This window comes from Argentina silus (genome assembly GCF_951799395.1).
Source record: "Argentina silus genome assembly, chromosome: 4".
NCBI lineage: Eukaryota > Metazoa > Chordata > Actinopteri > Argentiniformes > Argentinidae > Argentina > Argentina silus.
The window spans coordinates 26,399,947-26,421,212 of record NC_139658.1 but is presented as its reverse complement, the minus strand read 5'-3'; the positions used below and the strand labels follow the sequence as shown (position 1 = coordinate 26,421,212).

General features: G+C 50.2%; 2 protein-coding genes across 3 annotated transcripts in view; both read right to left on the bottom strand.

Moving 5' to 3' along the window:
* Window positions 1–1,456, bottom strand: part of cers5 (ceramide synthase 5) — a 9,788-nt gene extending 8,332 nt beyond the window's left edge. Inside the window, exon 1 of the mRNA XM_083668985.1 lies at window positions 1,186–1,456. Within this exon, the coding sequence (XP_083525111.1) occupies window positions 1,186–1,358 (173 nt within the window). The 5' untranslated portion in view covers window positions 1,359–1,456. The remainder of the gene's footprint in view (window positions 1–1,185) is intronic.
* Window positions 1,457–2,895: 1,439 nt separating this feature from the next.
* On the bottom strand, window positions 2,896–20,728 carry lrig2 (leucine-rich repeats and immunoglobulin-like domains 2). Of its 2 annotated transcripts, none has more exons than XM_083668735.1 (16): window positions 19,979–20,728; window positions 19,716–19,790; window positions 19,347–19,481; window positions 18,475–18,618; window positions 16,537–16,680; window positions 16,221–16,364; window positions 15,726–15,869; window positions 15,113–15,193; window positions 14,545–14,616; window positions 14,391–14,459; window positions 13,664–14,139; window positions 11,209–11,490; window positions 7,651–8,088; window positions 7,344–7,490; window positions 6,911–7,114; window positions 2,896–6,401 (listed from the first exon to the last, which is right to left on the bottom strand). In XM_083668735.1, the coding sequence occupies exons 1-16, from the start codon at window positions 20,164–20,166 to the stop codon at window positions 6,241–6,243; spliced, it is 2,904 nt and encodes a 967-aa protein (XP_083524861.1). In that variant the 5' UTR covers window positions 20,167–20,728; the 3' UTR covers window positions 2,896–6,240. The 2 variants fall into 2 exon arrangements, with proteins under 2 accessions (XP_083524861.1, XP_083524862.1); XM_083668736.1 differs by having other exon boundaries at window positions 6,911–7,111.
* Window positions 20,729–21,266: the final 538 nt, after the last annotated feature.

The following is a 21,266-nucleotide window of genomic DNA, read 5'->3' as shown; positions in this document are numbered from 1 at the left end:
GAGGGGGTGTATCTGCAAAGAGTTTCTCCACGTCGGGTTCAAGTTCAAGTTATCGTTGGTGTGGCCCTCTGACACAATTCAGGTTTCTCATGTGGCCCCTTGTAAAAATTAATTGCCCACCCCTGCCCTAGCCCCTACTCCCTGGCCCTTAGCCACTACTCCCTACTCCCTGGCCCCTACTCCCTAGCCCCTACTCCCTGGCCCTTAGCCACTACTCCCTACTCCCTGGCCCCTACTCCCTAGCCCCTACTCCCTAGCCCCTACTCCCTGGCCTCTAGACCGCCAGGAGGTAAAGAGAGTTAACTGGACTGCCTCTAGTCTGTTAGGGTTAGGCTAGACTGCCTCTAGTCGGTTAGGGTTAGGCTAGACTGCCTCTAGTCGGTTAGGGTTAGGCTAGACTGCCTCTAGTCTGTTAGGGTTAGGCTAGACTGCCTCTAGTCGGTTAGGGTTAGGCTAGACTGCCTCTAGTCGGTTAGGGTTAGGCTAGACTGCCTCTAGTCTGTTAGGGTTAGGCTAGACTGCCTCTCATCTGGCAGCAGCAACAGGCAGCGTTTCAGGCTGAGCGAAGGGGTGTGTAATAGCGGGTGTAATACAGGGTGTAATAGCGGGTGTAATACAGGGTGTAATAGCGGGTTTCACAACTGATTTCTGATATGTAACAGTAGATAATCATCACATCCACTGGTCCAGAAACTCAACACAGATTTCCATAACATGCAAATGAAGTCGGTCTGCGCTGCGAGCAAAACAACTGAGATGGATGATTTATCATCATCATCATTATCATCATCGAGCTGAAACAGCGACCTGTTGTTTGGTAATGAGTTCGTATTTGAGGAGAAAAGTGGAGAGAAGCCGGAGGGCTAACTGGTAACTAGTAACAAAGTCAATATATCAGGCTTTTCCTCGACCATTGGAAGACAGTTTTAGGGTTAGGGGTGGGGTTGGGGTTAGGGGTTAGGGGTTGGGGTGGAATAGACAGAGAGACCGAGGCTGTTCACGACCTCACATCGAACTAACTTACTGAGTTTGACCGTTAACAGCCTCGGTTTCTGGTCGTCAAGACCCGTCCGAGTTTGTTCCTGAAGAAAGACTTGATAAGAGACAGGACAGAGTTGGGTTAGGGTTAGACAGGACATTTTGGGGGTTAGGGTTATGGTTAGACAGGACAGTTTGGGGTTTTACCTCTCAAACAGAAGTCTGACAGCGACGATCCCCAGAGCCAGCGGCAAGGCGGACAGAAGGTGTCCGGCTTTAGGATACTCCCCCCCGGCCGCGGGGTCCGCCAGGTCCGCCCAGGTCACGTTCTGTGGCAGCCAGAACCTCTCGTTCCAGAACCAGGCAGAAACAGCAGCCATGTTGGACTGAGATGACTCCGACAGACAAGTCGGAATCCTGAAGGAACAATATGGAGAAACGTGATCCCGCCCCGCCTCAGGGGAGCTGCTGACAACGAGAAGCCTGAAACTAATGAGATGGAGCTGGATGAGGAAGTAACCCCCCGCTCCCCCCCCCCCGCTAACCGGTCCCGCCTCCCCGCTACCCCTGAAGTGATGCTTATCACCCTAACCGGTAGCTCTCATAGTGACATGGAGAATACACAGTTAACGGTCAAACACGCTGAATCAGATGAATTACCTTGGCTAGAACTCATTTGTCTATAGAATTGTCTTCAGTAAAGTTCAACATACAGTGGTAATATTATATTACATTATATTCTATTAATTCCCAATCCACAAGATCGCTGTGAGCGGACTGATTTGAGGCTGGCGCCATCACGTGGCCACACACAGAACTGTCAGTAGTTGTGGACGAGTGGAGCCAGACCTTCCAGAGGGACAGACCTTAGAAATAGACAGATCTTCCAGATGGACAGATCTTCCAGATATTTCCAAAACAACACCGAAGTCCAGGACGTCCTGTATGTTCCAGTGTTCACGCTGTTCCAGCTCTGATCATTTTATAATCACAATAAGTTAATGTACATTGATAAACCCCATTAGTCCCTTTTAATTATGTCTGTGGAATTGTTAATTCGATTTTTTCTGTTTGTGTTGATTAATTAAATCTGAAAATCTGAACAATTTGTCACTGTAGCAACAGTCTGCAAGTTACAGTTGTTTACAATACATTTCTTACTGTAACCTCAGTTCTGTATCACTTATGACAAAACTTATTGACATTATTAAATATCCTTTCAATGTAAATTCTTCAATGTACCTTTCAACATCCCAGACAGGCTAGCTGATGTGACGATATCTGGTATGAATGTTATTGTGATATCTGGTATGTATCTTATCTCTCATTGGAGGAGAAGGTCCACGTGGAGAAGCTCATCCTCCAATGAGCTTTGAGGAAGCGAGGAGAGGAATGACCTTCCTGGTTTGGGTTAGTGTCCTTCTGCTTTGGCCCTGGTACAGTATTCAGCTGTCATTCCTCCACTCCCCCCCAGGGGGGCACTTGTTCATATCCTCACATGAATGTAAAAACTCTGGACCAATATTGAGACTAGGACCCTAGCCCTAAGAACCTAACCCTAGGACCCTGAGACTAGGACCCCAACCCTAGAACTCTAAGACTAGGACCCTAACCCCATGACCCTGAGACCAGGACCCTGCATTGACCCAGGAGCGCCAACTTGTTAGTGGCTGAGAATCTGTAGACAGGTCCCTGGTTGGCTACCCACAACTTCCTCAAGCTCTGGTTGGCTGACCACAGCCTCCCCCAGCGGTGAGCAGCCCCGCCCCGCCCTGTGATCAGGGCTTCAGGAGTCTCAGGTGTTAGTAGAATGACAGCTACAACAACAGTCTGTTTTACACATGCTTTACACAATGTACAAGTAGTCAAGATTACAATTACAAAATTCACTTGACAACAAAATGCAAAATGTCAATACAGGAAAAACAAGCAGCATTTAATAATCACCAGAGCTTTACTGTAGAACTCTGGTAGAAAGTCAAAAGACACGGTAACAAGGGAAACATACACTGAGCTATTGGCAAAAACATCATTCAATAGAGGAACAAACCTCACTGAACCCCTGAACCTAGTTCATCATCTCTCAGAGGAGTTCAGACTGAAATGCTTTTTAGGACGCTTCCACTGGAGCAAGGAGTCAACAAGGTGAGTCAGGCGGCCCTAACCCCTAACCCCTAACCCCGGCCAGGGACACACATCAACATGCTTTCACTATCTAGCAGAGAACATGACCCTGACCCCTGTCAAGACACTGTTGAATGCAGTGGCCTGGGTTTGGTTTGATTTGGTCTGGTCTGGTGTTCTAGGGTTGGCCTGGCCTGGTCTGATTTGGTTTGGTCTGGTCTGGTGTACTAGGGTTGGCCTGGTCTGGTCTAGCCTGATTTGGTCATGAGACGTGTGCAAATCTAGTCACGTAGGGAGAACCACTATAGGGAGAACCACCACAGAGACAAAGGACCATTTGAGACCCAGGTCAACAACAACGCTGGTCTCCGGTCCGGTTCTGATCCAGACCAGACCAACCTGTCATACAGGAATCATCTAAGAGATGTGCTGTTCTAGGAGGAATGCATATCAACACATTTAAACAGTGTCATAAAAAATATGCACGCACACGCTCTGAGACTCACTCAGCTCCCAAACCCTCCTTGGTTACCTGACCCAACAGAGGAATGTTCTGATGCTGCTGTACAGCTTTGATCAACGCTTTGGCCTCATCATGTTGAAACCTGCAGCAACTATGATTATTCAAATAATACTGACAGACACACATTCAGAAGAATGTTGAGGTACATATTTCTACAGATTACTGCATGTTAGGAATCTGTCCACCAGTCTGTTTAAAGCTTTCAGGACATGGTAGTGAACAGACAGACAGACAGACAGACAGACATTGATTCCCCTTCTTCACAGTCCAATGATCAAATGTGATCCATATTGAAGGTTAATACAAGGGGTGGGGGGGGGGGAAGGTACACTGCATCATAAAAACCTACCAGGGTCAAAGATCAAAGGTCAGTCCTGCAGAACAGTTGTGAGTGGTTCCAAAGGAGAACATCATCAGCGTAACAGAGACTGTGATGTTACCTGAAGGAGTTACCCAGAATGCTCCTTGAGAACCACCCGGGGTCCTGTTGGTGTCATCTCAGACTACGTCACATTAAGTACAGTGCATTCTGAAAGTATCAGACCCCTTCACTTTTTCCACATTTTGTTATGTTACAGCTTATTCTAAAATGGATTCAATTCATTTTTTTCCTCATCAATCTACACACAATACCCCATAATGACAAAGCCAAAACAGGTTTTTAGAAATGTTTGCTAATTTATTACAAATAAAAAACTGAACTATCACATTTACTGTACATAAGTATTCAGACCCTTTGCTATGACACTCGAAATTGAGCTCAGGTGCATCCTGTTTCCATTGATCATCCTTGAGATGTTTCTACGACTTGACTGGAGTCCACCTGTTGTAAACTCAATTGATTGGACATGATTTGGAACGGCACACACCTGTCTGTATAAGGTCCCACAGTTGACAGTGCATGTCAGAGCAAAAACCAGGCCATGAGGTCGAAGGCACCTAAACGACTCTCAGACCATGAGAAACAAGATTCTCTGGTCTGATGAAACCAAGATTGAACTCTTTGGCCTGAATGCCAAGCGTCACGTCTGGAGGAAACCAGGCACCGCTCATCACTTGGCCAATACCATCCCTACGGTGAAGCATGGTGGTGGCAGCATCATGCTGTGGGGATGTTTTTCAGAGGCAGGGACTGGGAGACTAGTCAGGACCGAGGGAAAGATGAACAGAGCAAAGTACAGATAGAGATCCTTGATGAAGTCCTGAGCGCTCAGGAGCAGGTTCTCAGATTGGGGCGAAGGTTCACCTTCCAACAGGACAACGACCCGAAGCACACAGCCAAGACAACGCACTAGTGGCTTCGGGACAAGTCTCTGAATGTCCTTGAGTGGCCCAGCCAGAGCCCAGACTTGAACCCGATCTAACATCTCTGGAGAGACCTGAAAATAGCTGTGCACTGACGCTCCCCATCCAACCTGTCAGCTTGAGAGGATCTGCAGAGAAGAATGGGAGAAACTCCCCAAATACAGGTGTGCCAAGCTTGTAACATCATACCCAAGAAGACTTGAGACTATAATCGCTGCCAAAGGTGCTTCAACAAAGTACTGAGTAAAGGGTCTAAATACTTATGTAAACGTGATATCAGTTTTTTATTTTTAATAAATTAGCAAACATTTCTAAAAGCCTGTTTTGGCTTTGTCATTATGGGGTATTGTGTGTAGAAAAATAATTTAATCCATTTTAGAATAAGGCTGTAACATAACAAAATGTGGAAAAAGTCAAGGGGTCTGAATACTTTCCGAATGCACTGTACGTTCTGATCTTAATGCTACCAAGCTTCTGTGGACCCGGCCCTGATGGTCACCTGACAGGAGCGTACTGGTTTGGTCACCTGACAAGAGGGTACTGGTTTGAAACCTATGTGAACCCTGACCGCTTCACTACGGTCACCAGAACCAGAACCACCTCTGTCTCATGTCAATCATCCACGTTCAGCTGTGACGCTTACTTACAAAAATAAACAAATAAACAACACGGGTCATTTACAAACAATCCAGAAATAAGATATAGGATATTGAATAATAATCATCTACAGCAGGTCTGGTGTCAGACACTCTGGGTCTCAGACTCAGAACCCACTGGAACACACACTGGGACCACACACGGATGAACAGGGCTTTCCGTGGCCCCCTGGTGGAGGGAGGATTTTAGTGATGGGTCCTGTAGTCAAGATAACGGCTGCAGCAACAGACAGCCTGGAGGCTCCCACCTCCCAGACAGAGAGGATGGTGTGTGTGTGTGTGAGAGCATGTTCAGACTGATAATGTCTTCTTGTCAACGGCAGCATCCAACATGGCTCTTTGAGGCATACATTCATACCTCCCTCTAGAAAGAGAGGGAGTGGGGAGGAGGAGAGGAGGAGGAGGGAGAGCAGGCTGAGGAGCATCATTCTTTATCTGTTCATCTCTCTCTCTCTCTCCCCAAGTCTTTTGTTGTCCTAACTGACAGGAACGATCTCTGCTCTGATGGAATGTAAACAAACAAGAAAAGCATTTTTGGCAGAGAGAGGAGTGTCTGGAGGTGGGAGCTCGGGGGGGGCTGGGGTGGGGAGGCAGGGCTGGGGAGGGGAGGGCAGGGGTGGGGAGGGCAGGGGTGGACGGGGGGAGGGGGGGGGCTTAAGTGGGGGCGGGGTGCTCCTGGGGGTTAGTCCTGTAAGAGGCGGGTCTGTGGTCCCGGGGGGGTCGCCCCCCCCCCTCCCCAGCGGAGGACACCCGGGGGGGCGTGTGGACGCTCTGCTGCTCCTCACCTTCACCCCAAAACGACCTGGAGGAGGGATCTGCAGGGGACGGAGAGAGAGAGATCAGCTGACAGCTACAGACCTGCTAGTTTGACTCATCTGACTTCACTGTTAGATACTTCTGTCTGTGAGCTCTCTCTCACACACACACATTAAAAAATTTACTTTATCTTATGATGACTGTTGGATAGATGATTCACTTACTTAAACAAATGTATTTGTTGTAAGTCGCTTTGGATAAAGGCATCTGCTAAATGCCATAAATGTAAATGTAGGAGGGTAAATGAGGGTGTAGAAGGGTAAAGGAGGGTAAAGGAGGGTGTAGGAGGGTAAAGGAGAGTGTAGGAGGGTAAAGGAGAGTGTCGAGGGGTAAAAGAGGGGAAAGGAGAGTGTAGAGGGGTAAAGGAGGGTAAAGGAGAGTGTAGAGGAGTAAAGGAGGGTGTAGGGGGGTATTGGTACATAGTTACATTTCAGCGATATCCCCCCCCACTACACACACACATATATAGAATCAAACCAACGCCCAGGGCCGAGCAGGGCCTCCTCACCTTGGCTGAAGTGGTCTGTGGGGGGGCTGGGGGGGCTGTGGCTGGTCAGGAACAGGGAGGGGTCGTGGGGGTGGAGGGGGGCGGGGTCTCCGTGGGAGGGCTGGTCAGCCAGGTAGGCGTAGGGGAAGAACTCCCGGGTCCGAGAGTAGACATTGGCACTGTCGTAGCAGTCTGAACACATGACCAGCGGGCCGGCGCCACCTGCTGGTGGGAGGTTCAGGTGGTTAGAGGAACAGCCTCTGACTGTGTGTATGTGTACCCCCCCAGCCTCACCGCTGGGGGGGTCCCCGGGGTGGAAGTTGCTGTTGCGGCCGGTGAAGAGAGAGCCCCCCCCCCCCCCCCCTCCACCTCACTGTCCCCATAACACACACCTACACACACACACACAACACTATCAGAGAGACAGAGAGAGAGAGGGAGAGGGGGGTCCTACCATCGGAGCCCTTGTGTGAGTATGCGTGGGCGAGCGGGGGCATCAGCTGCTGGTGACTTCCTGCCTCTGAGCTGCTGTATCCTTCTGGAGGCTCGGCCAGCGTCCCCTGAGAGGAGAGGTAGCTGTCTGCAGGCAGGGTCATCTCATCTACACACACACACACACACACATTAAACTATATATTTAGTTATGATGGAGTAATTATTTTTGATGGTTTTGATAATGAGTCTTATGTCTACACACACACCTGTGTCCTCTCACCTGTGTTGGTGATGCTGTAGTGTGTGTGTGTGTGTGTGTGTGTCACCTGTGTTGGTGATGCTGTAGTCTTGGCTCCTCCTCCTCATGTGATAGATGACGATGACCCAGAGCAGCGATGTCCCAACCACGCAGCCGACCACAACCATGACCACGATCCCCACCGTGGCCCAGCCGTCCCCGGAACCCCCCCCCGGGTCACAGCTGGGGCCAGGCGCCACGCCCAGGTAGATGTGCCCCCGCTCTGTCCCCAGAGGGTTCCACAGGACGCATGTGTACTTCCCCGCGTCCGCAGGCCCCGCCTCCACGATGATCAGCAGCTGATTGGCAGCAGCGAAGAAATGTCGCTCCGTCAGAACCAGAGGCCCGTCGTCTTTGGTCCAGTTGAGGCGAGGGGCGGGGCTTCCGCCAGCGATGCACTGCAGGACGGCTGTCTCCCCGTGTGACACAACCCTGTCCTCCAGGGGGCGCAGGAAGGAAGGGGTCTCTGGAGGAGGAGGGACGGATGGTAACTTTCTATCAACTACCCAGCATATGTCTCTATCTATCCATCAATCTAACTTAGGCTGAAGTCATTGAAACGTTTTTTAACCACTCCACAGATTTCATGTTAACAAACTATAATTTTGGCAAGTCGGTTAGGACTTCTACTTTGTGCATGACAAGTAATTTTTCCAACAATTGTTTACAGACAGATTATTTACTTATAATTCACTATATCACAATTCCAGTGTTGTGACAGAAGTTCATATACACTAAGTTGACTGTGCCTTTAAACAGCTTGGAAAATTCCAGAAAATTATGTCATGGCTTTAGAAGTTTCTGATTGGCTAATTGACATCCTTTGAGTCAATTGGAGGTGTACCTGTGGATGTATTTTAAGGCCTACCTTCAAACTCAGTGCCTCTTTGCTTGACATCATGGGAAAATCAAAAGAAATCAGCCAAGACCTCAGAACATTTTTTTGTGGACCTCCACAAGTCTGGTTCATCCATGGGAGCAAATTCCAAACGCCTGAAGGTACCAGGTTCATCTGTACAAACCATAGTGTTGGTGTTTATAGCAAGTATAAACACCATGGGATCATGCAGCCATCATACCGCTCAGGAAGGAGACACGTTCTGTCTCCTAGAGATGAACGCACTTTGGCAGGAAAAGTCCATCCCAGAACAACAAAGGACCTTGTGAAGATACTGGACGAAACAGGTACAAAAGGATCTTTACTATTAGTATAACGTGTCCTATATCGACAACCTGAAAGGCCGCTCAGCAAGGAAGAAGCCACTGCTCCAAAACCACCATAAAAAAGCCAGACTACGGTCTGCACATGGGGACAAAGATCTTACTTTTTGGAGAAATGTCCTCTGGCATGATGAAACAAAAATTGAACTGTTTGGCCATAATGACTATCATTATGTTTGGAAAAAAAGGGTGAGGCTTGCAAGCCGAAGAACACCATCCCAACCGTGAAGCATGGGGGTGGCAGCATCATTTGTGGGGGTGCTTTGCTGCAGGAGGGACTGGTGCACTTCACAAAATAGATGGCATCATGAGGAAGGAAAATTATGTGGATATATTGAAGCAACATCTCAAAACATCAGCCAGGAAGTTAAAGGTCTTCCAAATTACAATGACCCCAAGCATACTTCCAAAGTTGTGGCAAAATGGCTTAATTGACAAAGTCAAGGTATTGGAGTGGCCATCACAAAAGCCCTGACCTCAATCCTATAGAAAATGTAGGGCAGATGTACACTCACCGACCACTTTATTAGACACCTGTTCAACTGCTTGTAAACGCAAATATCTAAATCAGCCAATAACATGGCAGCAACTCAATGCATTTGGGAATGTAGACATGGTCAAGACGACCTGCTGAAGTTCAAACCGCAGAATGGGGAAGAAAGGTGATTTAAGTGACTTTGAACGTGGGTGGCATGGTTGTTGGTGTCAGACGGGCTGGTCTGAGTATTTCAGAAACTGCTGATCTACTGGGATTTCCACGCACAACCATCTCTAGGGTTTACAGAGAATGGTCCGAAAAAGAGAAAATATCCAGTGAGCGGCAGTTCTCTGGGTGAAAATGCCTTGTTGATGCCAGAGGTCAGAGGAGAATGGCCAGACTGGTTCGAGATGATAGAAAGGCAACAGTAACTCAAATAACCACTCGTTACAACCAAGGTATGCAGAAGACCATCTCTGAACACACAACACGTCGAACCTTGAAGCAGATGGGCTACAGCAGCAGAAGACCACACCGGGTGCCACTCCTGTCAGCTAAGAACAGGAAATTGAGGCTACAATTCGCACAGGCTCACCAAAATTGGACAACAGAAGATTGGAAAAACGTTGCCTGGTCTGATGAGTCTCGATTTCTGCTGTGACATTCAGATGGTAGGGTCAGAATTTGGCGTAAACAACATGAAAGCATGGATCCATCCTGCCTTGTATCAACGATTCAGGCTGGTGGTGGTGGTGTAATGGTGTGGGGGATATTTTCTTGACACACTTTGGGCCCCTTAGTATCAATTGAGCATCATTTAAACGCCACAGCCTACCTGAGTATTGTTGCTGACCATGTCCATCCCTTTATGACCACAGTGTACCGATCTTCTGATGGCTACTTCCAGCAGGATAACGCGCCATGTCACAAAGCTCACATCATCTCAAACATGACAATGAATTCATTGTACTCCAATGGCCTCCACAGTCACCAGATCTCAATCCAATAGAGGACCTTTGGGATGTGGTGGAACGGGAGATTCGCATCATGGATGTGCAGCCAACATATCTGCAGCAACTGCATGATGCTATCATGTCAATGTGGACCAAAATCTCTGAGGAATGTTTCCAGCACCTTGTTGAATCTATGCCACAAAGAATTAAGGCAGTTCTGAAAGCAAAAGGGGGTCCAACCCAGTACTAGCAAGGTGTACCTAATAGTAGTGGCCGGTGAGTGTATGTAGGGTAGAAATGTGGGCAGAACTGAAAAAGCATGTGCGAGCAAGGAGGCCTACAAACCTGACTCAGTTCCACAAGTTCTGTCAGTAGGCCAAAATTCCACCAACTTATTGTGGGAAGCTTGTGGAAGGCTACCCAAAACGTTTGACCCAAGTTAAACAATTTAAAGGCAATGCTACCAAATACTAACTCTTGTATGTAAACTTCTGACCCACTGGGAATGTGATGAAATAAATAATTCTCTCTTCTATTATTCTGACATTTCACATTCTTAAAATAAAGTAGTGATCCTAACCGACCTAAGACAGGGATTGTTTACTAGGATTAAATGTCAGGAATTGTGAAAAAATGTTTAAATGTATTTGGCTAAGGTGTATGTAAACTTCCGACTTCAACTGTATCTATCCATCCATCTATCCTGACCATACCTAAAGCTGATGACCCTAATGCTGATGCCTGTCAGAAACATGACGTGTGTCTGTTCTGTTTCCATTCTGCTGAACCAGACCAGAGTCTCAGAAAGAAGGTTTCTGCTCCACGCTGAGAACCTGGTGACGCCACCATGTCAAGACAAATTAAACTAGATATTTAGTAATGAGAAAGTAACTATCTTTATTAAACCACACTGTTGCACCCTGGGAAGGCTCACCAAGCACCGTCAGCGTGGCGTTGGCTGACAGACTTCCTGCTGCATTCTGGGCCGTGCAGCTGTAGACGCCCATGTCCTCCGTCTTCACGCTGGCGATGAAGAAGATGTCGTCGTCGGGCATCACATGCATGCGGCGCTCACGGGCCGCAGGGAAGTCGCTGCCGCCGTCCTTCTGCCAGGCGATCTGCGGAGGAGGGTGGCCCTGCGCTGCACACTCCAGACGGGCCATCGTACCCGCCCGGATCACCAGGTCCATAGGAGTCTTCAGGAAGGAGGGAAGCTCTGAGAGAGAGAGAGTCAATTAATATCAATTGATGTTACAATATGTCATCTATATAATAATAGCTCTCTCTCTATATACAGGGCCTTCGGAAAGTATTCAGACCCCTTCACTTTTTCCACATGTTGTTGTGTTATAGACTCAATTTAAAATGGATTAAATTAAAAGAATTTGCCATCAATCTTTTCATTTAATCCATTTTAAATTGAGTCTATAACACTACAATATGTGGAAAAAGTGAAGGGGTCTGAATACTTTCCGAAGGCCCTGTATATAATAATATCATCTATATATTTATATAATAATAATAATAATAATAATAATATATATCTATATATAGGGAATACTAATAACATCTATATATATAATTATCTCTCTCTCTCTACATATATATATATATATAAATAATAATAATAAAATATATAACAATAATATCTATATAGATAATAATAATAATAATAATAATATTATTATTATCAATAAACAATAATATCTATATATGCAACCGTCATCTCCCCTGCAACTCGGTACCCAGTACCATCCAGACAGACCTGGTACCACCCGACCCAGACAGACCTGGTACCACCCAGACAGACCTGGTACCACCCGACCCAGACAGACCTGGTACCACCCAGACAGACCTGGTAGCACCCAGACAGACCTGGTACCACCCACAGACCTGGTACCACCCGACCCAGACAGACCTGGTACCACCCGACCCAGACAGACCTGGTACCACCCAGACAGACCTGGTACCAACCGACCCAGACAGACCTGGTACCAACCAGACAGACCTGGTACCACCCGACCCAGACAGACCTGGTACCACCCGACCCAGACAGACCTGGTACCACCCAGACAGACCTTGTACCACCCGACCCAGACAGACCTGGTACCACCCGACCCAGACAGACCTGGTACCACCCGACCCAGACAGACCTGGTACCACCCAGACAGACCTGGTACCACCCGACCCAGACAGACCTGGTACCACCCGACCCAGACAGACCTGGTAGCACCCAGACAGACCTGGTACCACCCGACCCAGACAGACCTGGTAGCACCCAGACAGACCTGGTACCACCCGACCCAGACAGACCTGGTAGCACCCAGACAGACCTGGTACCACCCGACCCAGACAGACCTGGTACCACCCGACCCAGACAGACCTGGTACCACCCGACCCAGACAGACCTGGTACCACCCAGACAGACCTGGTACCACCCGACCCAGACAGACCTGGTAGCACCCAGACAGACCCGGTACCACCCGACCCAGACAGACCTGGTACCACCCGACCCAGACAGACCTGGTACCACCCAGACAGACCTGGTACCACCCGACCCAGACAGACCTGGTAGCACCCAGACAGACCCGGTACCACCTGACCCAGACAGATCTGGTAGCATCCAGACAGACCTGGTACCACCCGACCCAGACAGACCTGGTACCACCCAGACAGACCTGGTACCACCCGACCCAGACCTGGTACCACCCAGACAGACCTGGTACCACCCGACCCAGACAGACCTGGTACCACCCGACCCAGACAGACCTAGTACCAACCAGACAGACCTGGTAGCACCTGACCCAGACAGACCTGGTACCACACGACCCAGACAGACCTAGTACCACCCGACCCAGACAGACCTAGTACCACCCGACCCAGACAGACCTGGTACCACCCAACCCAGACAGACCTGGTACCACCCAACCCAGACAGACCTGGTAGCACCCAACCCAGACAGACCTGGTACCACCCAAACAGACCTGGTAGCACCCGCCCCAGACAGACCTGGTACCACCCAAACAGACCTGATACCACCCAGACAGACCTGGTATCACCCGCCCAAGACAGACCTGGTACCACCCAAACAGACCTGGTACCACCCGACCCAGACAGACCTGGTATCATCCAGACAGACCTGGTACCACCCGACCCAGACAGACCTGGTTCCAACCACAGACCTGGTAGCACCTGACCCAGACAGACCTGGTAGCACCTGACCCAGACAGACCTGGTAGCACCCGACCCAGACAGACCTGGTACCAACCGACCCAGACAGACCTGGTTCCACCCAGACAGACCTGGTACTACCCCAGAGAGACAGAGCTGGTACCACCCGACCCAGACAGACCTGGTACCACCCCAGACAGACAGAGCAGCTGCCTCACCGTTGACCGTGAGCGCGGCCCGGCTGGAGTAGTTGGACCCAAAGTGGTTGGACACGATGCACTGGTAGCGGCCCTGGTCCGTGAAGTTGACCTGCAGCAGGTGGAGCAGCGTGGTGTAGGTCAGCTCCCCCTGCTGGTAGGAGGCGTAGGTGTCCACCAGGCCGTGGTACAGAACCTCCCCGTCCTTCCTCCATGCCGCCGCCATGGGGGCGTCGCTGCTACTGGCCGCCCCGCAGCTCAGCGTCACGTTGGACCCCCGCAGAGACACCAGCGTCCCCGGGTGCTCTGTGATGCGCGGCTGGGGGAAGCGGTCGCAGAGCAGGTGGTCCGGGGGGAGGGAGGGGAGGGTCCGGCCACGCAGGGGGGGGGGGTGGGCGCACACAGCCATGACCGGGGGATCGAAGTCATGCTCCCTCAGCCACGGAGACAACCACCGCAACTGGCAGTCACACAGCAGGCTGCTGCTGTTCAGAACACTGGACACACACACACACACTTTTTATTGTTGTTTTTACTGACTGTGCTTTTATTAATCTTGTGTCTTTGAGTCCTGAGAAAAGCGCTATTCAAAATGAATGCATGACTATTACTATTATTATTATTATTATTATTATTATTAACATTCTGGAGACACACATTCAGAATAACGGTGTGGAGCGTCTGGAGGTGAGGTGAGGTGGGGTGAGGTGGGGTGAGGTGAGGTGAGGTGAGGTGGGGTGGGACTCACAGCTGTCGGAGGTTCAGGTGTCTCAGTGACTCCGGGTGGACAGACATGATGTCATTCTTACTCAGGTCCCTGATGATGAGGAAACAGGAATCAGACACACACACCACACACACCACACACACCACACACACCACACACACAGTGCTATGCTTACAGGTGCTGGAGCTCATCCAGGCCCTGGAAGGCGTTCTTGGTGATGGATTTGATCTTGTTCCTCTGGAGGATCCTGAGGAGCAACACAGTCCACACACACACACACACACACACAAATACATCAAATTGAAACATAGAAATGTATATACAACACTGGTTATACATGGAAGAATCTAAGACATAAAGATAGGGGAGGCTGGTGGAGGTAGAACACCAGGGGAGGCTGGGGGAGGAGGGGCTCAGAGTAATGCAAGTAACGGAATGAGGAACGGTATCAAATACACGTGTTTCCAATGAGCTGTCCTCCGATGTCTACCTCCCCCAGCCTCCCCTGGTGTCCTACCTCCCCCAGCCTCCCCTGGTGTCCTACCTCCCCCAGCCTCCCCTGGTGTCCTACCTCCCCCAGCCTCCCCTGGTGTTCTACCTCCCCCAGCCTCCCCTGGTTTTCTACTTTCCCCAGCCTCCCCTGGTGTTCTACCTTCCCCAGCCTCCCTTGGTGTTCTACCTTCCCCAGCCTCCCCTGGTAGACTGAATCTAACCCAACAGCTGAACATGCAGGTGGTTCTTACAGTGTGTTCAGCCTCTTCATGCCTACGAACATCCCCATGGAGTCCTCGATGGCCCAGGAAACCTCGTTGTTCCCCATGTCCCTGAACACAAACACAAAGGTGTCACAAATCACCCAAAACCAGAGGAACACAAGCTGGTGGTCTCTGGGCGTGGTGGGTGACTGACTGACTGACTGACTGGACTGTAGTGTTTTGGGTTCATCTTTAGGCCGTTAGAGATACTGAGACGTCATTCATACGTGGCTACATCCAGAAGCCCCAAGTAAACCCCCCCCACCACCCCCCCAGGTCAGGGTTAGGGTTAAACCCCCCCCACCACCACCCCAGGTCAGGGTTAGGGTTAAACCCCCCCCACCACCCCCCCAGGTCAGGGTTAGGGTTAAACCCCCCCCAGGTCAGGGTTAGGGTTAAACCCCCCCCCGCCACCACCCCCCCAGGTCAGGGTTAGGGTCAGGGTCAGCTAGGAGAGGTCAGGGTTAGGGTCAGCTAGGAGAGGTCAGGGTCAGCTAGAGGGGTCAGGGTCAGCTAGGAGAGGTCAGGGTTAGGGTCAGGGTCAGCTAGAGGGGTCAGGGTTAGGGTCAGGGTCAGCTAGGAGAGGTCAGGTGGTTCTTACAGCGAGCGCAGGTTGGCCAGGCTGCTGAACACGCCTTCTCCCAGGTGGCGGATGGCGTTGTCTCGCAGGTCCAGCCTCTCCAGAACGCCCAGGCCCGCCAGCGCCGCCTCCTCCAGCCGCGTCAGGTGGTTGGACGACAGGTCTCTGGAGGGAAGGCGCATCCACAGGAAACAGGAGGTTAGAGGCTAGGCCAGAGGACAGGAGGTTAGAGGCTGGGCCAGAGGACAGGAGGTTAGAGGCTGTTTTAGAAATGTTTTAGAAAAGAAACCTTTATAATGTTCTGAGACAAATTAGGCCAATGTTTCTGAACGCATATTATACAAAACAAGCAACAGAGAGGAGGGGGGGGAGAGGAGGGGAGGAGGAGGGGTGAGAGAGGAGGGGGGGGAGAGGAGGTGGGAGGAGGGGGGGAGGAGGGGGGGAAAGGAGGGGGAGAGGGGGGGAGATACAACGTCTGGCCTGGATGTGGCGCTCCTGGGTGATCCTGTGACTCACAGCTCCTCCAGCCGCTGGCAGAACTCCCAGGCGTCGGGGCGGATGATGCTGATGGCGTTGTGGTCGACCCGGAGGACACGCATCATCCTCAGACCGTACAGCCAGCCCTTATTCACCTCTGTCAGGTTGTTGTGCTCCAGCTCTCTGACACACACACACACACACACACACACAGCTATTAGGACAGTCAAACCTTCATCATTTGGAGATCATCTCTTGTGTTTTTAATCATCTGGTTTCTGGTGAAGAGTCGCCGTGTTCGTCTCCACGGAAACAGACAGGCGTCTCTGACCAATCAGGCAATAGCGTGACTCACAGCTCCTCCATGTTGTTGAGGCCGAAGAAGGCGCCGTCCATCAGCCTGGCGAGGGCGTTGCGCTGCATCCTGAGGGCCCGGAGCGCGTCCAGGCCTTTAAACGTCAGGCTATCCACCATCTTCAGTCTGTTCCTCTTCAGCTCCCTGAAACACCACCACACCTTCAACCACCAACCCTAACCCAACCCTAACCCTACCCACACCTTCAACCACCAACCCAACCCTAACCCCACCTTCAACCCTAACCACACCTTCAACCACCAACTCAACCCTAACCTTCAACCACCAACCCTAACCCCACCTTCAACCCTAACCCAACCCTAACCCTACCCACACCTTCAACCACCAACCCAACCCTAACCCCACCTTCAACCCTAACCTAACCCTAACCACACCTTCAACCACCAACTCAACCCTAACCTTCAACCACCAACCCTAACCCTAACCACACCTTCAACCACCAACCCTAACCCTGAAACACCACCAAAGCTTCAACCACCAACCCTAACCCTAACCACACCTTCAACCACCAACCCTAACCACACCTTCAACCCTAACCCTGAAACACCACCAAAGCTTCAACCACCAACCCTAACCACACCTTCAACCACCAACCCTAACCACACCTTCAACCACCAACCCTAACCCAACCCTAACCACACCTTCAACCACCAACCCTAACCTTCAACCACCAACCCTAATCACACCTTCAACCACCAACCCAACCCTAACCTTCAACCACCAACCCTAACCCTAACCTTCAACCACCAACCCTACCCTAACCACACCTTCAACCACCAACCCTAACCCCTTCAACCACCAACCCTAACCTAACCCTACCCCAACCCTAACCTTCAGCCACCAACCCTAACCTAACCCTAACCACACCTTCAACCACCAACCCTAACCTTCAACCACCAACCCTAATCACACCTTCAACCACCAACCCAACCCTAACCTTCAACCACCAACCCTTACCCTAATCACACCTTCAACCACCAACCCTAACCTTCAACCACCAACCCTACCCTAACCACACCTTCAACCACCAACCCTAACCCCTTCAACCACCAACCCTAACCTTCAACCACCAACCCTAACCTTCAACCACAACCCTACCACCACCAACCCTAACCACACCTTCAACCACCAACCCTAACCTAACCCTAACCACACCTTCAATCACAAACCCTAACCCCAACTCTACCCCAACCCAACCCTAACCCAACCCTACCCCTAAGCTTAACCTGACCCAACCCTAACCGAACCCAACCCTAACCCCAACCTACCCTAACCCAAACCCCAACCCTAACCCAACCCTACCCTAACCCCAACCCTATCCTAACCCTACCCCAACCATGAACCTGTCAGATCCAATTCACACTCAAATGTGACGTTTAATTGACTAAGGTATGTCATGGAACTAATAGGAATAATTGTGTGCATTAAAAAACCCAGACACATGTAGCTTACCTAACCCTAGTCCTAACCCTAACCCTAGTCCTAACCCTAAAAAAAAAGACACATGTAGCTTCAATCATGACCTGCAGCTGCATCTTAGCCATCGAGACGTGAGGTCTGTGTTTACCTCCTAAAAAAGTCTCAAACTGCCTTAAAATACATCAGATGAGAGCTTTTGCACTCTGATGCAAGCTACCTAGCACTGTTCAAGAGGGACCTGGCGTGGGAGGGAGAGAGGCATCTTGGGAGTTGTAGGAATTGACTGGCCAGTTTGGAACATCAGGACTGATCAGGGCGTTCAAAGCCAGATATCTTGACACATTTTTTGTGTGCATGTGTTTACTATCGGCTAAAGAAAACAACAAACCCACAGGAGGTTTAGAGGGTAAAACTCTGCTTTAAACATATGCTACTATGGTTAGCACAATGACTAATGGTAACGTCTTGACCACAACCATGAACAGACGTCTGACTTACAGGATCTGGAGCTGGGGCAGCCTGAACACCTTGGCTGGCAGCAGGGAGATCCTGTTCCTGTTCAGCCTCAGGACCAGCAAGGTGCTGGAGATGTTGTCGAAGCAGCCAGCCTCCAGGCTGATCAGCTTGTTATTGCTTAAATTCCTGCGGGACAGAAAAGCAGAACAGATGGAATCAGGAAGGCCCAGATCCGTCTGCCTGTCCTCGACTCCTGCGGGTCTAGAACCCCCTGACCCAGCGCCTTCAGCATCACCCTGTTAGACTGAATTAACGGGCCAAGCAGGCAGGGCTGTCAGAGCACGGGTCACACTGGGTTTACTTTCATTAGGGTCAGGGTCAGGACTAGGGTTTGGGCTAGGACTAGGACTAGGGTTAGGGTCAGGACTAGGGTTAGTCAGGGTAGGGTTTGGGTTAGGACGAGGGTTTGGGTTTGGGTCAGAACTAGGGTTAGGGTTGGGACTAGGACTAGGTTTAGGGTCAAGACTAGGGTTAGAGTCAGGGTTAGGGTCAGGGTAGGGTTTGGGTTAGGACTAGGGTTTGGGTCAGGACTAGGTTTAGGTTCAGGACTAGGGTTAGGACTAGAGTTAGGGTAGGGTTTGGGTTAGGACTAGGTTTTGGGTCAGGACTAGGGTTAGGGTCAGGACTAGGGTTAGAGTTAGGATCAGGGTAGGGTTTGGGTTAGGATTAGAGTTAGGGTTAGGATTAGAGTTAGGACTAGGGTCAGGACTAGGTTTAGGGTTAGGACTAGGGTTAGGGTTGTACCAGCATTTGGTGGGTCACAGCCCACAGGCATCACCTAAACACTGCTTATGAAATAACATCCAGATGGTTCCGACCCATCAGCAGAAGGTAGGAGAGGTTGCAGAACTCACAGGTATTTGAGCTGCATGGGAGGGAAGGTCCCGGCCCGGAGCTCTGAGATGGAGTTGGAGGTGAGGTCCAGTGTCTCCAGAGACGTGTACGGCTGCAGCTGCTCCAGCCACAGCTCTGAGATACGGTTGTGGACCCTGAGGAAGATAACAACCATTATCTCTCACCTCGCCAAAGATGCCTCTACTGTCGTCTCTCTGTGTGACATGCTTACAAGGATAGAGGTGTCATACAGAAGATGTCATTAATCATGGACCTCATCATAAACAACACTCATTAACACCTTCAACCAGACATCCCTGAGGACACCTGGCTCATGAAACCTACAGGCAACAAGGACAGAACAGTGACCGGTTGTCAGGAGGACTTACAACAACAGCGATGTGATGTTGGAGGTGACATCTCCTAGCAACGGGACGGCAGTTAGTTCATTGTGATTCATGGTTCTGGAAGTAGAAAAAACACACGTCAGAACAACAGTTAGAACCTCAGGACAAGGCCGTTAGCAGGTAGCTGCTCAAGAAGAACACAAACGCGTCCATCAATCCAGCTGTGAAAGCAACTTTAAACCCCAGCAGAGGAAGTCAACAAAGGCAGGTTGAGGTGATGAAACAGTGACATGTTCGGTACTCACAAGTGAGTGATCCCTGGGGGGGAACCAAAGGGGGCAACCGATAACCGTTTCTTGTTACAATCCAGGATCTGAATTTCGTCTGATCCCGTCGGACAAGAGCAAGGAGCCGGGCAGGAGTCAGCTCCCCAGGCGGCCAGACTCAACAACAGCCAGCAGAGCCCCGGGGGGAAGGGCCCGGCAGCCGCCATCTTAAACACCCAACTACCAATACGTGGCTAGCTAACTGGTATCTAAGACTTATGAAGTATGTCTAAACAACACCAACTGATTCCTATAACCTGCTACACATTAAATACCCGCCCCCGGTTCAAGCGCGTCTCAGAGGCCACCTGCAGGCCGTCTGTAGGCCGACCGTGTGGTGGTCCTGGCGGTCATGGCGCCTCCAGACTTCCGCTTCCAACCTCCACTCAGCCGGAGAGGCTAGGCTAGGCTAGGCTATGCTAGGCTATACTAGGCTAGGCTATGCTAGGCTAGGCTATACTAGGCTAGGCTATGCTAGGCTAGGCTATACTAGGCTAGGCTACGGTAGGCTAGGCTTGGTAGCTATCCCCAAGTTACGCAGAGTTGATATTTCCACAGACTCAGCTATCTTGACCTCACATTAAAACGGCTGTGAATCACGCGGAATGTCATTTAGATTCAGATTTAGATGATGATTTCCATGATCGGAATAGTTTGGTTTCATATCCGGTCTCATTCTGCAGACTTTAGTTTCCAGAACAACAGACGCGTTCTGACCCCGCCTCCTCCCAGCTGTTTACCCTTCTCCTATTGGCCGGTATGCGTGCTCATCAAATATGTTTTCTTAGCTGATTGGACTGACAGAGGTTCTAGTCGACACAGCAAACCAGTAAACCAGCAAACCAGTAAACCAGCAAACCAGCAAACCAGTAAACCAGTAAACCAGTACAGTATTTGTCAGGGTCATTTTTATACTATATTGTGGTGCTCCTCATTGCTGGAACTCACTGCAGAGAAGGTTTCAGTTGGAGGTTCTGGTGCCGCTCGGGCAGTTTAAAGTTTGGATTGAGGACCTCTTTGTTGAAAAATGTATTTGTTTCTCTTGATTGTGTTTTATTATATTGTAATGTTCTATGTGTATGACGTATGGTTGTAAAGTGTGTGTATGCAGGGCGTGTGTGTGTGTGTGTGTGTGTGTGTGTGTGTGTGTGTGTGTGTGTGTGTGTGTGTGTGTGTGTGTGTGTGTGTGTGTGTGTGCAGGGCTCCCTTGTAAAATACATCTTGGTCTCGATGTCACATGGCCACTCAGATAAAGGCCTCCATCATC

Coding starts and splice junctions, on each gene's coding strand:
- lrig2 (XM_083668735.1), bottom strand. CDS start 20,166: ATGGCGGCTGCCGGGCCCTTCCCCCCGGGGCTCTGCTGGCTGTTGTTG. Junction 14,460..14,544: donor CTGGATGAGCTCCAGCACCT/GTAAGCATAGCA, acceptor CCTCATCATCAG/GGACCTGAGTAAGAATGACA. Junction 7,115..7,343: donor CTCACACAAGGGCTCCGATG/GTAGGACCCCCC, acceptor ACCTCCCACCAG/CAGGTGGCGCCGGCCCGCTG.